Source organism: Dama dama, chromosome 4, assembly GCF_033118175.1.
Source record: "Dama dama isolate Ldn47 chromosome 4, ASM3311817v1, whole genome shotgun sequence".
Taxonomy (NCBI): domain Eukaryota; kingdom Metazoa; phylum Chordata; class Mammalia; order Artiodactyla; family Cervidae; genus Dama; species Dama dama.
Window position 1 is genome coordinate 60462505 of NC_083684.1, and position 15320 is coordinate 60477824.

Here is a 15320-nt window from a genome sequence, read left to right on the forward strand (position 1 = left end):
AGCAGTCAAGCTGGAATCAGGGATGTCCTCCGCTTCAGAGAGCCCTCCCTTGCCCGAGCTTATGCCCACCCCCCAGGACAGTCCATATGCAAGAATTAACTACGGGCAGATTTAAAGACCTGGCCATTTCAACCCAAATGAGACAAGTTGGAAGAGCTGTGTCAAGAGCGCCTGTGGACTCCGCTGAGATTCTTGAGCTTGCACCATTGTTCAGCTTCTCCCTCTGCTCAATCCCAGTTCCTTCCCAAGTATCGAACCCAAGGATACAGTTTGATAAACCTCCTTCATGCTCTCCTCCACTCTCAGACAAGGAAGAAACCCTGGAACCCAACTGGAGACAGCTCACCTCTAAGTGCCCTCCTGACCTTTTCAGTAAATTAAATTTCATATAGACTTGCTTATGTGCCTTCCCTCCAATTCTCTTGGTATAACCACTCCACTTCCTCAAAGTATTCATCCCACTCTTAAATGATCATTTTTGTCTTCTCCCCTCACATCACACTGTAGGCTCCAAGAAAGTAAAGACTTTATCACTTAACTATCTCCAGGACCTAGAATAATCCCAGGCTCATAGCACAAACACGCACTGTCCACTGGGGCTTCCCTGGAAGCTCAGCTGGTAAAGAATCCACCTGCAATGCAGGAGACCCCAGTTCCATTCCTGGGTCGGCAAGATCCCCTGGGGAAGGGAAAGGCCACCCCCTCCAGTATTCTTGCCTGGAGAATCCTGTGGACGGAGGAGCCTGGCGGGCTACTATCCATAGGGTTGTGAAGAGTCAGACTCGACTGAATTGACTTAGCACAGCCACATGGGGCTATTTAAATTTAACAAATAATTCATAAAACCAATAATGTATTAAGAAAATGTTATTGACTTACTGAAATAAAAATCAAATGACATCCATATTCTCAGCCTCCCCACATCTAATACTCAATAGTGACACATAGCTGGTGGCTACCATATTGGATGGTGCAGCAACTCTAGAGCATTTCCATTATCACTGGGAGATCCCATTGGCTTGTGGGGCTCTGGACTACAAGCTTCTTGAGGTCAAGTAACTTATCCTTGCTCTATTTCCATCACTTGGAACAGTGCCAGGCACATATCAGGGACTCAGCAAATATTATGTTTGAGCAGGTGCAGGAATGATTGGATGGGTGACTCGATGACTGTAGAGATGGGATGTGATGGGTAAGATAGGAGGTTGAAGTCATCTGTTAAATGGGATATGAACTAGGACACTTCTCTGTTCCGTACCCTCCAAGGTCCTCAAAATAGCCTCTAAGAATGCATGCTTTCATGAGTTGACTCCTGATCCACTCAGACCCCAAACCATCTACCCCTCTCCAACCACCCTGGTCTCTTTACAATTCCTCCAGAACTCCAGGTGCAATTCCTGTCTTGGGCCTTTGCATTTGCACTCTATCATGTCTGAATTGCCCTTTCTCAGACATGCCCCCAGGGCTCCATAAACTCCCTGATGTGCCTACAGAGAATGCAACCCCTCCCCACCTCCAGAACCTTCTCATTCTTCAACCCATTTCTGCTCCTTTTCCCCCCACATCTCATCACCTTCTAACATTCTAGATATGATTATATTTACTCATTTATTTTGTTCTATGTCTGTCTCCTCACATTATAATGGAAGCTTCTTGAGTCTAGAGTTTGGGGCTATTTTATTCACTGCTATAGCCTCATTTTTCCTCATGCTTGGAAAAATGTCTGGCACATAGCAGGCACTTCAGACGTTGCTGCTGAATAAATTAAAGGTAGAAGGGGGAAAGAAGGAAAGGAAGGAATAAAGAAAATAAAAAACATAAAATAGTCTTGGGATAGTGAACAGCATGGCCACAGCGAAGTTAGAAAACATTCCACTTTTTAAAATTTAAATTAAAATTTTCTACAAGGGAGGCTATTGAACTAGGTGAGCCATTCTCCAGGTCTATACTTAGGACTTTAAAGGTGAAAAAGAGGGACCTCCCGGGTGGATAAGGGGGCGTCCCAGGTGGCTCAGTGGTAAAAAGAAATCTGTCTCCCAATGCAGGAGACTCAGGAGACTCCTGTTCGAATCCTTAGTTGGGAAGATCCCCTGGAGAAGGAAATGGCAACCCACTCCAGTATTCTCACCTGTAAAATCCCATGAACAGAGGAGCCTGGCAGGCTACAGTCCATTGGGTGACTAAGAGCTGGACATGACTGAAGCGACTGAGCGCACACACATGCTCCCACTGCAGGGGGCCCAGGTTCGATCCCTGGTCAGGAAACCAGATCCCACACGCTGCAACTAAAGCTCTTTAGTACTGCAACTAAGACCTGGCTCAGCCAATTAATTAAGAATAAATAATTGAAGAAGGTTTCAAATGAACTCTTTATTTGGAGGACCTTGGGGTTACCAAAGAGGTAAGGAGGAATATATCTTTCCAATTTCTAACACAGATCAGGGTCAGGGTATGAGGGAGAAAACTGACTTCCAGTCTAACAGAGGGACTATCCCTGTATGGCCCCTGACACAGAAGCAGGGGGCTTCCAGGAATGGCTTCTTGGTGACCCGGCTGAGCCAAGGATTTGGAGGTGTCTGTCCTCTCTCTCTTTGCATGATGTCGTTTCGAGGGGGGCTAATCCCCTGGGGGATAAGCTTGCCCTAAACCTTGATAATCCAGATTTGTGATTTAATTCGGTGACCGAAGCATCTGACACAAGGAGGAGGAAGTCGGGGGCTAGAGAGATGAAAAGAGACTGTGCTTCAGGGAAATCAAGTTGTGGGGGGCGGGGGGTGGTAGGTTCACTTGGATGCCTCTTTAATTAACCCTTTCCAAACCCAGTCTCATCAAGAACCCTGTTTCTAGCCTCATGATGGACATGCCTTCTTCGACCGAGAGGAAGAAACTAAGGGGGTTCAAGGCAGTTGAAGCAAGAATGGGGAAAGGTAGACGCTGTGTTGAACTTTCTGAATCAAACAGGAGAAGAGACTATTTTCACCCAGAGGAAGTGGGGGAAGAGACCCTGCCAGGTTGGAAGGATTTAGGATTACGAGTTGAAAGATGTCATTAGTCTTTCTTTGGGATTTGGGGCAGTGGCAAGGAGACCCCAGTACTGTTCACACAGATCTCTTCCTCCTTAATCTAGTTCCAGGGATGTAATATAACCCCATCTGGCCAAAGCTATCATTTCTAGGCTACCCTCAATCCATAGCGCTGCAACACCAGTCTCCACCCACCCTCCCACCCTCTCTCTCTGGAGGGCCCGTGGGGCACGTGGTCCTCCTCTCCACCATGACTTGATCCACGTTGAGCAGGTGGAGAGAGGCTGGGGATCCCAGGACCTCCTCAACGAGACATCATCTTCACAAACTCTGCAGAAACAAAATTTCTGGTGAGGCAGAATAGGGATTTGTGTGTGTTTTTAAATTATTGAAGTATAGTTGATTTATGTAGAGGGGCATGGCAACCCTCTCCAGTATTCTTGCCTGGAGAATCCCCGTGGGCAGAGGAGCCTGGTGGGCTCCAGCCCATGGGGTCACAAAGAGTCAGACACGAGTGAAGTGACTTAGCACGCACACACACAGTTGATTTACAATGTTGTGTTAGTTTCAGGTGTACAACAAAGTGATTCAGCTATACACATAGATGTAGTCTTCTTTTTCAGATTCTTTACCCATATAGGTTATTATAGAATACTGAATAGAGTTCCCTGTGCTCTACAATAGGTCCTTATTGTTTATCTCTTTCATATATATTATACATACTAGTGTGTGTATTAATCCCAAGCTCCTAATTTATCCCTCCCCCACCAAGTGAGGACCTGTTTGTAAGAGCAGCTCTCATTAATTTTTTCAGCCCTTACTACATGTCAGAAACCACTAAAGATCTTTGGGAAATTAATGACTTGATCCCTCTACACCTCAATTTCTGCTATTTACCTTATAAGATCTTTCACATGGCTTAACCATATAATGCTTAGAAGACACAGAGTTCAATAATTAGTCATTGTGAGTCTCTGATTTCATCTTTTCAACCAATCCAGGAGGGTTAAATACCATTTTACAGATAAGCAAGCTGAGGCTGGTGAGGTTGACCAATGTGCCTGAGAGTGTGTAGATGGTGAGTGGAGAACCCTGGAAGGAACCCCGGTTGTACCTGACTTTGCCGTGACTCAATGTCAGGTGAACTTATTGGTCCCACCCAGGTCTCAAGGCTCATCGGTCCTTCTCTTGCCTGTGGTTGGCCCGAGGGTCTAGTTCCTCAAAAATTCTACGTCTTCCAGATTTTCACTGATGTCTACTATGGGGCATCATGGATGAATTTGAATATCAAACTAAGGATTTTAGACTTTTGCCTTATAGACAGCAGTCAGATGCTGAAATTTTTGCACCAGAGAATGTCATAATGAGACCATGACATGCCATATCTGTGTCTCCCACAGAAATGACCCCCATCCCTTCCTCTCAAGACTCCAATCTTTCTCATTTATTCAATCAGTCAATGTGTGTGTGTCCTCCGTCACTCAGTCATGTCTGGCTCTTTTGCGACCCCAGGGACTGTAGCCCAGCAGGCTCCTCTGGCAAGAATTTTCCAGGCAAGAATACTGGAGCAGGTTGCCATTTCCTCCTCCAGGAGTCTTCCTGACCCAGGGATAGACACGTCTCCCGCGTCTCCTGCACTGGCAGGCGGGTTCTTTATTACTAGGGCCACCTGGAAAGCCCAACCACTCAATACACGTGTTGAACTCTGTGCCAGGACCTGGGGGTATAATGATGAACCATTTTGTCAGTGGCCTCAGAAGGAAACAGGTCATCAACGACTGGAAGCTATCATGATGTCATGTGTCAGCATCACCGCAGAGGTGGGTGTGGGTGTTACGGGAGCTCAGGGATGCTGAGCCTGGCCAGAAAGATGGGGAGGTGGCACCATCCAGGAGCATAACTGAGGCTTAACCAGTGAAAAGATGAAGGCTGCTTCAAACAGCATACAAGCAGAGGAATCTCTAGTGCACGATTTCTTTTAGTTTTTCGCTAAAACTTTGGGAGTAAGGTGTCCTTACCCCCATTTTGCAGATGTGAAAACTGACACTGAAAGACAGAAAGTGACTAGGATAAGACCACATCATTAGTAAAAGACGATCCTGAACTTGAACCCCATGAACCTGACCCCAGCGTCCCAGCAAATAACTAGTCCACTCTCCTTCGGATGGGACATTCTGTTCCTATGACAAAGGTGCCCAGGGAACAAGGAAGGGATGGGAGAGGTGAGGTCGGAATCGGCTTCTGGACAGGGTGTTCCAAGGAGTGGCCAAGTGCAGATATGAATACAAGGAGAGGTGAGAGGCATGAGCTTTTGGAAATGACATGGGCAGAAAGGGAGGCAACACACAGTTCCGAAATCTAACCCTGGCTCCTCCAACTTCAAACTGAGGAAGAATGAGAAGGAATGGCCAACTTGGAAAAACAATCACCCTGGGGAGGTAGGGGTGTCTGCCCCAGACAGCGTCACCTTCAAAGTCGACGGTGCCGTCTCCATTAACGTCGGCCTCCTGGACCACCTCGGAGATCTCCTGGGACGTCAGCTTGTCCCCCAGGAGCCTCTGCATGGCCTGCTGCAGCTCCCCCAGCGTGATCGCCCCATCGCCGTTGGCATCAAACTGAAGCGGGGCACAGGGAACAATGTTAGCCGCAACAACCACATTAATAATGCAGTGTGTACTGATCCCTTACTGTGAGGCAAGGACTCAGCTCAACAGCAAGGGCCTACTGAAAAGCACAGGGAGTTATACTCAATATCTTGTAATAACCTATAATGGAAGGGAATGCTTTTAAAAAGAATATATATGTGTGTGTGTATATATATATATTTGTGTAAGATGGCTCAGATGGTAAAGAATCTACCTGTGGTTCAGGAGTCCCGGGCTCGATCCCTGGGGCGGGAAGATCCCCTGGAGAAGGGACCGGCTACCCACTCCAGTATTCTTGCCTGGGAAATCCCATGGACAGAGGAGCCTGGCGGGCTACAGTCCATGGGGCCACAAAGACTCAGACACGACTGAGCGACTAACACACTATAACTGAATGAATTGACTGTTCACAGAAACGAACACAATGTTGTAAATCCACGATACTGCAATAAAATTAAAAAAAAAAAAGGCGGGGAGAGAGAGAGAGAGAGAGGCATTCCCTGGTGGTTCCAGGGGTTAGGACTTGGTGCTTGGGGCTCATCCCTGCTGGAGGAATTAAGATCCCTCAACTTGTGGCCAAAAAAACACTCAGTTAAGAGGTTTGGTTCATCATCTGCTAAATGTCAGCTCCTTGAAGGCAGGTTCAAGGACCCTTGTTCCCTGTTGCATGCTTACCCCTTGGGATGCTGCACACCTTTAAAAAAAAATTTTTTTTTTTTGGCTACACCGCACTGCCTGCAGAACTTGGATTCCCCGACCAGAGATCAAACGTGCACCGCCTGCAGTGGAAGCGCGGAGTAATAACCGCCCGACCACCAGCGAAGTCCCTGCATGCCTTTAACCTACTAGAAAGTCTTAGAATGTCAGTTCTGCGTCCAAACGTGTCTGGGAGCCAACTGTCCTCCGGCTACACCGATGCTAACCGGGTTCAAACCACAATCCTCTCCTGCCTGGATCATGGCTGACAGCCTCCTGTCTGGTTCCAGCTGCCACTGCAGTCCTGCCTAATCTGTTCTCTACCCGTCGGAATTTGACATTCGAGTTCATGCAAAACACCAGTCAGGGACTTCCCTGGCGATCCCGTGGTTAGGACTCCACACTTCCACAGCAGGGGGCATGGGTTTGATCCCTGGTCGGGCACTAAGAGCCCAGGTGCTGCGCGGTGTGGCCAAAAAAATAATAAAAATTATTAAAAACAGCACCAATTGGTCTTGTCCCTCCCTAGCTTAAAGTCCTCCAGTGGCTTCCTAGCCCACCCAGAAGAAAATCCTGCCACCGGTCCACAACAGGCATGCTCCTATGGGGTGAGGACCTGGCTTCAGCACCTCTGAGACTTTGTTTATCTCATCCTCCTCCATCTCCGGCTCATGCCTCTCCAAATAGGACAGGCTTCTTGCTCTTCCTCAGACATGCCTTCCTGCCTTCCAGCGTCCCTACCTGCTGCTTCCTAATCCTGAGATCTGATTTCCCCTAGAGCAGTGCCCTGTCCAGAAGAAATATGGGAACCTCACGGGTAATTTCAAATTCTTCTAGCAGCCGTCCCCCCACCACACACATTTAAAGGGAACAAGTGGAATTAATTTTTTATAATTGATTTTACTTTAAAATATCATTTCAGCATGCAATCAATTTTAAAAGTATTAATGGGGACCTCCCTGGTGGTCCAGTAGTTAAGACGCTGAGCTCCTACTGCAGGGGGCCTGGGTTTGAGCCCTGGCTGGGAACTAAGATCCCACTCGCCCCACAGAATGGCCAAATAAATAAATAATATGTCTTTTAAAATTCATTAACGAGCTATTTTACATTCTTGTTTTCTCTGGGATTAAACTATTTTATTGATGGGCTTCAGAGGAGGATCAAAGGGCTGGGAGGACAATGAAATCAAATGTTTTTCTCCCATTTGGAATCTCCCCAGCTTCATAGTTGTTGAAAAGCTGTTATATACTTTCAGTGCTGTATTTCATAAGACTTAGTATAATACCATACTGGAGTACTTATTTAGTATGTCCTTAGCATGGCTAGTTAACACAGCCAGCCTCCAAGGACACTCAAGCTAAAATAGTAAACCTTAATCCAGCGTGTATCTTACACTCAGAGCACACCTCAATTCAGACACGAATGTTATAAGAAATACCTGATCTGTGTTTAAATTTGGTAAAATACATAGTTGAGAAGGTAGATTAGTACACCCAGTTGTTCCACATCAAAGTTTTCCAATAATTGCTTTGAGTATTCATTTTCAGATTTAAATGAACTGAAATCATATTCCATTGAATGCAAATAGAAATGAATTTAATAGAAATTAACCAAAATTAAATACAATTATATATATGTACATGGACATATTGCAAGTCTCATTCATTGGCAGGTGGGTTCTTTACCGCTGAGCCACTAGGGTTTTGTCCCCCATTGATGACTAATCATAGAACCCTGGGGTCTCCTTCCACCACCTCCAACATTAGGAAACTCACTTCCTTGAAGGCATCTCGCATCTCCTGGACACCAATCATCCCAGCCGTTTCTGCAAGCAATTTGGGGGTCATCAGCTCCACAAAGTCATCAAAGTCTACACGGCCACCCACTGGGGACAGAAGAGGCAGGTCTGGTGAGACTTCATACGCCCCTACCTTCCATTCCCTCATTTTGCCCTTCAACTCTGTTCAAGAAATAGATCTGCTCCAATCTCTCTGCCTTCTAAGAGCTTCCTCTTTCAGCCAACTCAAGCCCTCTTGCTCCTCTCATCTGAACAGGAGCAGGACGTACAGTGGAAGTAACTAACTGCTGATGTGACCTTAGGAAAAACCTCTTAATTGGTTCAGACCTAGGCTCCCTCATCTGTAGATTTGGAGAAGAGAGAGTGTGAATTAAATGAGCACCAAATCCCTTCCAGAGGTGAATCTCCTTGAATTCAGTGTTGTTTACTCAGGAACATGCTCAGATGCAAACCCATGAGCAATCTTATCAATCACAAAATCAACTCTAGTCTCCATCTAAAGACCCATCTTTTTTGTTACATTATTCAGCAACAATTAGGCTCCAACTCCAAGTATGTTTTCAGCATCAAATACAGGTCCAATCCTGCACTCCACTGATGAATCTTAGTGGTGGTAGCAATGACCTATATTTAATAGGCATTTACTGGAGGCTAAGCTTTTACCTGTATTAACATCTTTATCCCTTCCTTTCTACAATCTCACTAAGTAAGGAGTGATAACATCTTCACTGGGTGGACGGGGAAACTGAGATTCAAGAGTGGGGTTAACTCTGCTTCTCATAATGACTACAATTAGTAAACAACAGAACTGGGACTTGAACCCAAATCTATCTTAAAAATCACCCTTTTAGCCACTTCACATGCTGCCTGCCTAAGTACAGTCTGAGCTGTTTCCTTCCAGACTTCTAGCCCTGCTTCCCTCCTCCCCATCTCCAACTCTACTCTCAACCTCCATGTCCTTCCTAACTTCACTTTTAACCCTCCCCCAAAGCCCCATCATTCCTCCCACCCCCAAGCCTCACAGTTCATCCGGATTTGCTGGCCCAGTTCAATCAGTTCCATCTCCGTGGGCATGTAACCCATTGTCCTCATGAGATTCCCCAAATCCTTACAAGAGATGAACCCATCTCGGTCCTTGTCAAACTCAAGAAATGCTTCCCGGAGCTCTGAAAGTTAAGAGGCAAGAACTTTGGGGCAACTTGAAACAGTCATTGGGGAAATGGAGCATCCCTTGAAACTGTCAATGAGGCACCAACTCAAGACTCCTCAAAAGAGAATACATTTAATAAGAATACATTTTAAATGTATTAAATTAAATTAATTAAATTAAATGTAAAAGAATACATTTAAAAATGTCCAATAGGAGGGATATATGAAGTGTGTTAGCAAGAGGAATAATTCCCGAGACCACTAAATGATAGCACTGAAGTCCTTCACATTGTTGGGTGAAGTAATGAGAAACTTCAAAATCACCAAGAGACAAAAAAGAACAATTCTGGACTCATCCTTAAAACTCAGGCATCATTCATGGGTCTCCGAGACACTTGGGGGTCAGGATGGCTTCTGAACACTTTGGGAAGTACTTAAACCGCCACAAAATCACAGTTGAGTGGGAAGAGAGAGTGATGTAAACTTTTTGTGTTGAGGGATTTATATTGAAATACACAAAGGAACAGAGTGCAGGTGAATGGGCGGACGGTGGTACGGGGATGTTTTGGGGGAGAAATCGTTACCTTCAATCTCATCTGGTCCCAGTGGTCTTTCCTAGAAAGGAAGGCAGGGAGTGGGGGCAGGATTTGGAAAGAGAATCAGAGATCCACATTCATTTCTCCAAACACGTCTCATCCTCATCCTTTCCTGGTTCTTTTCCCTTCTCCCTCCCCTCTACCCTCCTCACCTTCCTCCTCCCACCTCCTGACTCCCCTTCCCTGGCTGTGTGCTCCTCCCACTCCTCCTCGCCCCTTCTCATTTCCTCTCTCCCATCCTTGAACCTTAGTCTCTCTTCTCCTGCCTTTCCCCAGTGCACATCCATCCCACTGTGCCGAAACCGATCCTGGAGGCCAATCTCCTCCTCCAGATGAGGAAAGTCAGAATCAGTTAACATATTCAGAGTGCTAACTGTGCCAGGCTTCCACAATCATTTCATTTAAACTTCAGAACCACTCTGTGAGGTAGAGCCAAATACCATTCCCATCTTACTTAAGAGAAAGCTGAGGAACAGAGAGGTTAAGGAACCTGTCTGAGGTCACACAGCTCATAAGTGGCTGGGTGAGAATCTCTTGGTGTCAGAGCTGTGTTCAGCAGCATCCAGGCAGGATGAGCACCGCCAGCATGATCAGTTTCTGAAACCTTTCATATTGCCACTAGCCACGCCAGGACATACCTGAAGTGTCAGGCTTGAGCACATATCACATCCCCAGGGAAATTCCATCAACCCCTGGCCTCTTTCACCAACCCCGCTCCCCATACCTTGGAGACTTTTCCCCACCTTCTCTTTTTCAGTATCCCCTTCCCCCCTCCAGTTGGGGCTTCCCTGGCAGCTCAGAAAGTAATCTGTCTGCAATGCAGGAGACCCAGGTTCAATCGCTGGGTCGGGAAGATCCCCTGAAGAAGGGAATGGCAGCCCACTCCAGTATTCCTGTCTGGAGAATTCCATGGACAGAGGAGTCTGGTGGGCCACAGTTCATGGGTCACAAAGAGTCAGACACGACTGAGCGGCTAACACTTTCACTTTCTCCCCAGTCAGTATGTCTTAAAGACTAACGGTGAAAAGCATGCCCATTGGAATCAAACGGTTCTGGCCCTGCCATTCACTAATTGTCAAAGCTTAAAGCAAAGGACTTCATAACTCACAGCCTCACCTTCCACATCTGTAAAATGGGAATGAAGGTATTACGGACCTCATGAGTCATTGATTGTGAGGATTAAACAATATCAAGAATGCAAAACCGTTTGCACAAGTCTGGGCACACAGCAATGACTTAAGTGGCAGCTACAGACTTTCCTGGTGATCCAGTGACTAAGACTCTGTGCTGTTAATGCATGGGGGCCAGGTTCGATCCCTGGTCAGGGAACTAGATCCTACATGCAGAAACTAAGACCCAGCACAAATTTAAAAATTATAAATGGCAGCTACTGTTATCCCCACCACCACCATCGTCACTGGCATCACTATAGGTGTCCGTAGAAAAGAATGATGTTGGTCAACGGTGACGTCACCCCAGTTCCCCTTTTCTTTGTCTCCTCTTTCATCTTCCACCTTTCGGTCCTGACTTCTGATTTCATCCTCCCCTCCCTGACCCACGTGTCCCCACCGTACTCTCTTTAACCATCTCAGTTCATGCTCTCCGCGCCCCCCCCCCCCCCCGCCCCGCTCCCCTCTTCCACTGTACCGGTCACAGCCCTTCTCTTCCCCTCATCCCAGCTCCCTTTGCCCTTCCCACCGTCCTTCCCCACTGCCCCCAGCCTCACCCGCTGTTTCTCCGCGATGCCTTTTCTTAGGAAGATGCAGGCAGGGCCCATGGGAAACTGCATGGAAGGTGTCATGGTGGAACTCATCAGGCTCCAATCTCAAGACGCCGCCCCCCCCACTTCGGGTCCCCCTTTGGTGGCTCAGCCTCCTTTGCTTCTCCGCCAGTCCTCGGCCAACTCTGCCTGCCTCTCCCCCGGTCACCTTGGCTCCCTTGGGGCTGTGACAGCTGGGTGGGAAATCTCTACTCGAGTTGGGGAGGGATCACAGTTGTTCCTGCCTCCCCATCTGGCTTGAGGGAGACCGGAGTGAGGCGGGGAGCAAGTGTCAGGCTCTGACCTTTTATCCCCAGAATAGAATTGGAAGGATAGTTTCAAAAATGAGGATTAGAGCAGAGAGCATCCATTCATACAATGTTGCAACAGGCATGTGGTGTGATCGGCCTAAGCCTGGCCTCTGCTGGCCTTTGTGCACGTGAAGATGGAGAGGGCATGGCCCCTGGCTTCCAGGAGCTCTGGAGTAAGCCAGGAACGTGAGTAAATGAGCAGAATGTGAACATCGCGTGACAACCTGACTTTGACAATAGGCATGTATAGTGGCTAGTTCAGTCGCCAAGTTGTGTCCGACTCTTCGCGACCCCCATGGACTGCAGCACACCAGGCTTCCCTGTCCCTCACCATTTCCCAGAGTTTGCCCAAGTTCATGTCTGTTGAATCGGTGATGCCATCCAATTATCTCATCCTCTGATGCCCTCTTCACTTCTGCCCTCAACCTTCCCCAGCACCAGGGTTTTTTCCAGTGAGTCAGGAGGGTGGTGTTTGATCTTCCTCTGCTCATCTCCTCCTTTCCTTTCTTCCTGAACATTTCAGGGCAGGAGGGGCAAGGTAGGCATCCATGCCGATGGGGGTAGTCAAAGGCCACGGTGAAGCGATGAAGAGACTTCCCCAGTGAGGGAATTTAAGACCCTGGGCTTCCACTGCATGGGGCGCAGTTTCAATCCTCGATTAGGGAACTAAGAGCCCATGTGCCACGTGGTGTAGACAAAAAAAAAAAAAAAAGAGGTGGGTGGGTGGGGAGGCGATAAGGGTGTCTGCATGGCCCAGAGTGTTGGGGCCTGGGAAGGTGAGGATGAACCCATGGAAGAGCAGCCTGGTATGGGATACTGGAGCATGAGCTGGGTGACGAGGTTTATCTCCACGTAGGTATCACATCACCTAGGGTAAGGGTTAGCACTGTGAGCAGAGTGAAGATATCCACTCATGGAGGTGGTGTGGTGTAGGGTGTTGAAGCCAGATCATGGCGAGAAAGGTGTCCCCACAGGAGCAGATGGCAAAGAAGGGAGATTGGTTACACATGGGATTATACTAAAGATAATGGGAATCGGGTTTCTCACTGTTGGTAAAGGGAGCTTTTAATACAGAAAGGGGAAAAGATAGAACAAGCTCTGTGGTGTTGGATTGGAATTGGAGGCACTGTTATACACTCATGGACTTCAATACATAGGGAGGGATACACAAATAAACGGGCTCCCCAGGTGGCACTAGGGGTAAAAAGTGCCTGCGTTCCAACTCAGAAAATGTCAGAGACTCAGGTTCTATCCCTGCATCGGGAAGATCCCCTGGAGGAGGGCACAGCAACTCACTCCGGTAATCTTGCCTGGAGAATCTCCACAGACAGAGGAGCCTGATGGGCTACGATCTATGGGGTCGCACAGAGTCAGACACGACTGAAGCAACTCAGCACACACGAACGCATACAAGTAAACACAGACGTCACGTGTCTGTGGGGACTCAGGAACATATATTCTCTAGCTAGAAGGACACACCCTAGTGTTAATGAACACCTCTAGCTTCCAGACCCTGACCATTCTTCACCAAATAGCAACCAAGACTCCTGGAAGCAACGGCTGATTTCAGGTCTGGAGCAGGACAAGTGTTACAGGATGAGCCTAAAATGTATGTCTTCTTTTGCTGTAAAGCAAGAATGTGTTCAGAGAGTTATGGGGGCATGCCAGAAGAACAGAGGGGCTTCCCTGGTGGCTCAGCGGTAAAGAAACTGCCTGCCAATGCAGGAGACCCAAGTCCGATCCCTGGGTTAGGAAGGTCCCCTGGAGAAGGAAATGGCAACCCACTCCAGTATTCTTGCCTGAAGAATCCCATGGACAGAGGAGTTTGGTGGACTACAGTCCACGGGGTCTCCAAAGAGTTGGACACTACTTAGCAACTAAGCAACAACAAAAGCTTGAAGAAGCTCCACTGGCTGTTTGATGGCAATTTGAAAATCAAAATAATAATAAACTATATCAGATAAATAGGGAGCTGGGAGTCTGTACAAATATAAAAAGTACAAAGTTTGATAATACATAGATAGCTTAAAGCACCTCCACACAAAATACCGGGCTTCCCAGGTGGCACTAGTGGTGAAGAACCCTCCTGCCAATGCAGGAGACAAAGAGACCTGGGTTTGATCCCTGGGTCAGGAAGATCCCCTGGAGGAGGGCATGGCAACCCACTCCAGTATTCTTGCCTGGAGAATCCCCATGGGCAGAGGAGCCTGGCGGGCTACAGTCCATTAGGGTAGCAAAGAGTCAGATGTGACTGAAGCGACTTACCACACACACATGTACAAAATACTAATTTCAGAAGAGTCACTTTATAGTGGGGAAACCCCATAGATACTTTCTTAAATAGTTAAAATGAAGGTCACCAGTAATGTAGCAAATCAAAATGACACATTCCAACTTATATGCGACTATGAGTTTTTGTTCCTGCAAACCTGACTGCCCTCCCGCCGACTCTCCCCAGAGCCCAGCTCTAAGCATCTTCTCCCGATGGGTTCCAACTATTTTTGAGAGGAAGTCGATGTCACCAGAACATGGTCTCCACCACTCCCCTCAGCTCCAGGTTCATCTCTTCAGGGTCCATGTACTCCAACATGATTTTTTCACTCCAGACCTTACCAGGTCCCTTCTCTGCCTGAGATAAGGTTCCACACCCTGTAGCAGCACGTGGGGCTCACCGCCAGGCACTACAGTTGGGGGCTGAGTGCAGACTGCCCAGACCAAACCCTGGGCCTCCATACTCTCGATGGTAGACCTGGGGAAAATTACTCACATCCTGTGCCTCAGTGTTCTCATCTGCTTAATGGGGATAATGAAAGCATCTCCCTAGCAGGGGTGTCATGAGGGTCACTAGTGAGCGAGATCCCTGCCCAACCCTGGCAGAGCAACATGGACAGTCATGGGTGCTTGAGGAGTGTGCTCTCAGGGGCCCCGCAGGGGTGTGGGGGGGAAGTGTCCTTGGTTCCAGTTTCCTCAGGAAGACCCTGTTCCACGCCTAAGGGAACCTCAGGATTCCGCACAGAGCTGGTCACTGGGATCCCCAGACACACAATATTTAACAATATGTTACTTGAACGTGATAAATATGGATGCACATTAACTTGCCAATGCTTTAAGGTAGAACTCTTAACTATGAGAAACAAACCCCATTTGTACAGTGGTGTGATCACAAGGGAGTTTATTTTTTTCTTCCACTCCCACCCCACCCCCCATGACAAGAAGTCCAGTTAGGCAGCTGCTGCCCTTGGTTCACTGGTTAACGGTTATCAGGGTGACTTTCTCTGACTCTCCTGGCTTGTTCCTCATGATCACAAGGTGGCAGCCCCTGCTCCAGCCATCATGCCCACAG

General features: G+C 47.6%; 1 protein-coding gene across 1 annotated transcript; it reads right to left on the reverse strand.

Annotated features, from left to right (window-relative positions):
- Window positions 1-3327: 3327 nt before the first annotated feature.
- CABP5 (calcium binding protein 5) lies at window positions 3328-11696 on the reverse strand. The gene is made up of 6 exons (XM_061136097.1): window positions 11634-11696; window positions 9896-9926; window positions 9185-9328; window positions 8140-8249; window positions 5491-5638; window positions 3328-3353 (listed from the first exon to the last, which is right to left on the reverse strand). Exons 1-6 carry the CDS (start codon window positions 11694-11696, stop codon window positions 3328-3330), a joined length of 522 nt encoding a protein of 173 aa, XP_060992080.1.
- Between the last annotated feature and the right edge of the window lie 3624 nt (window positions 11697-15320).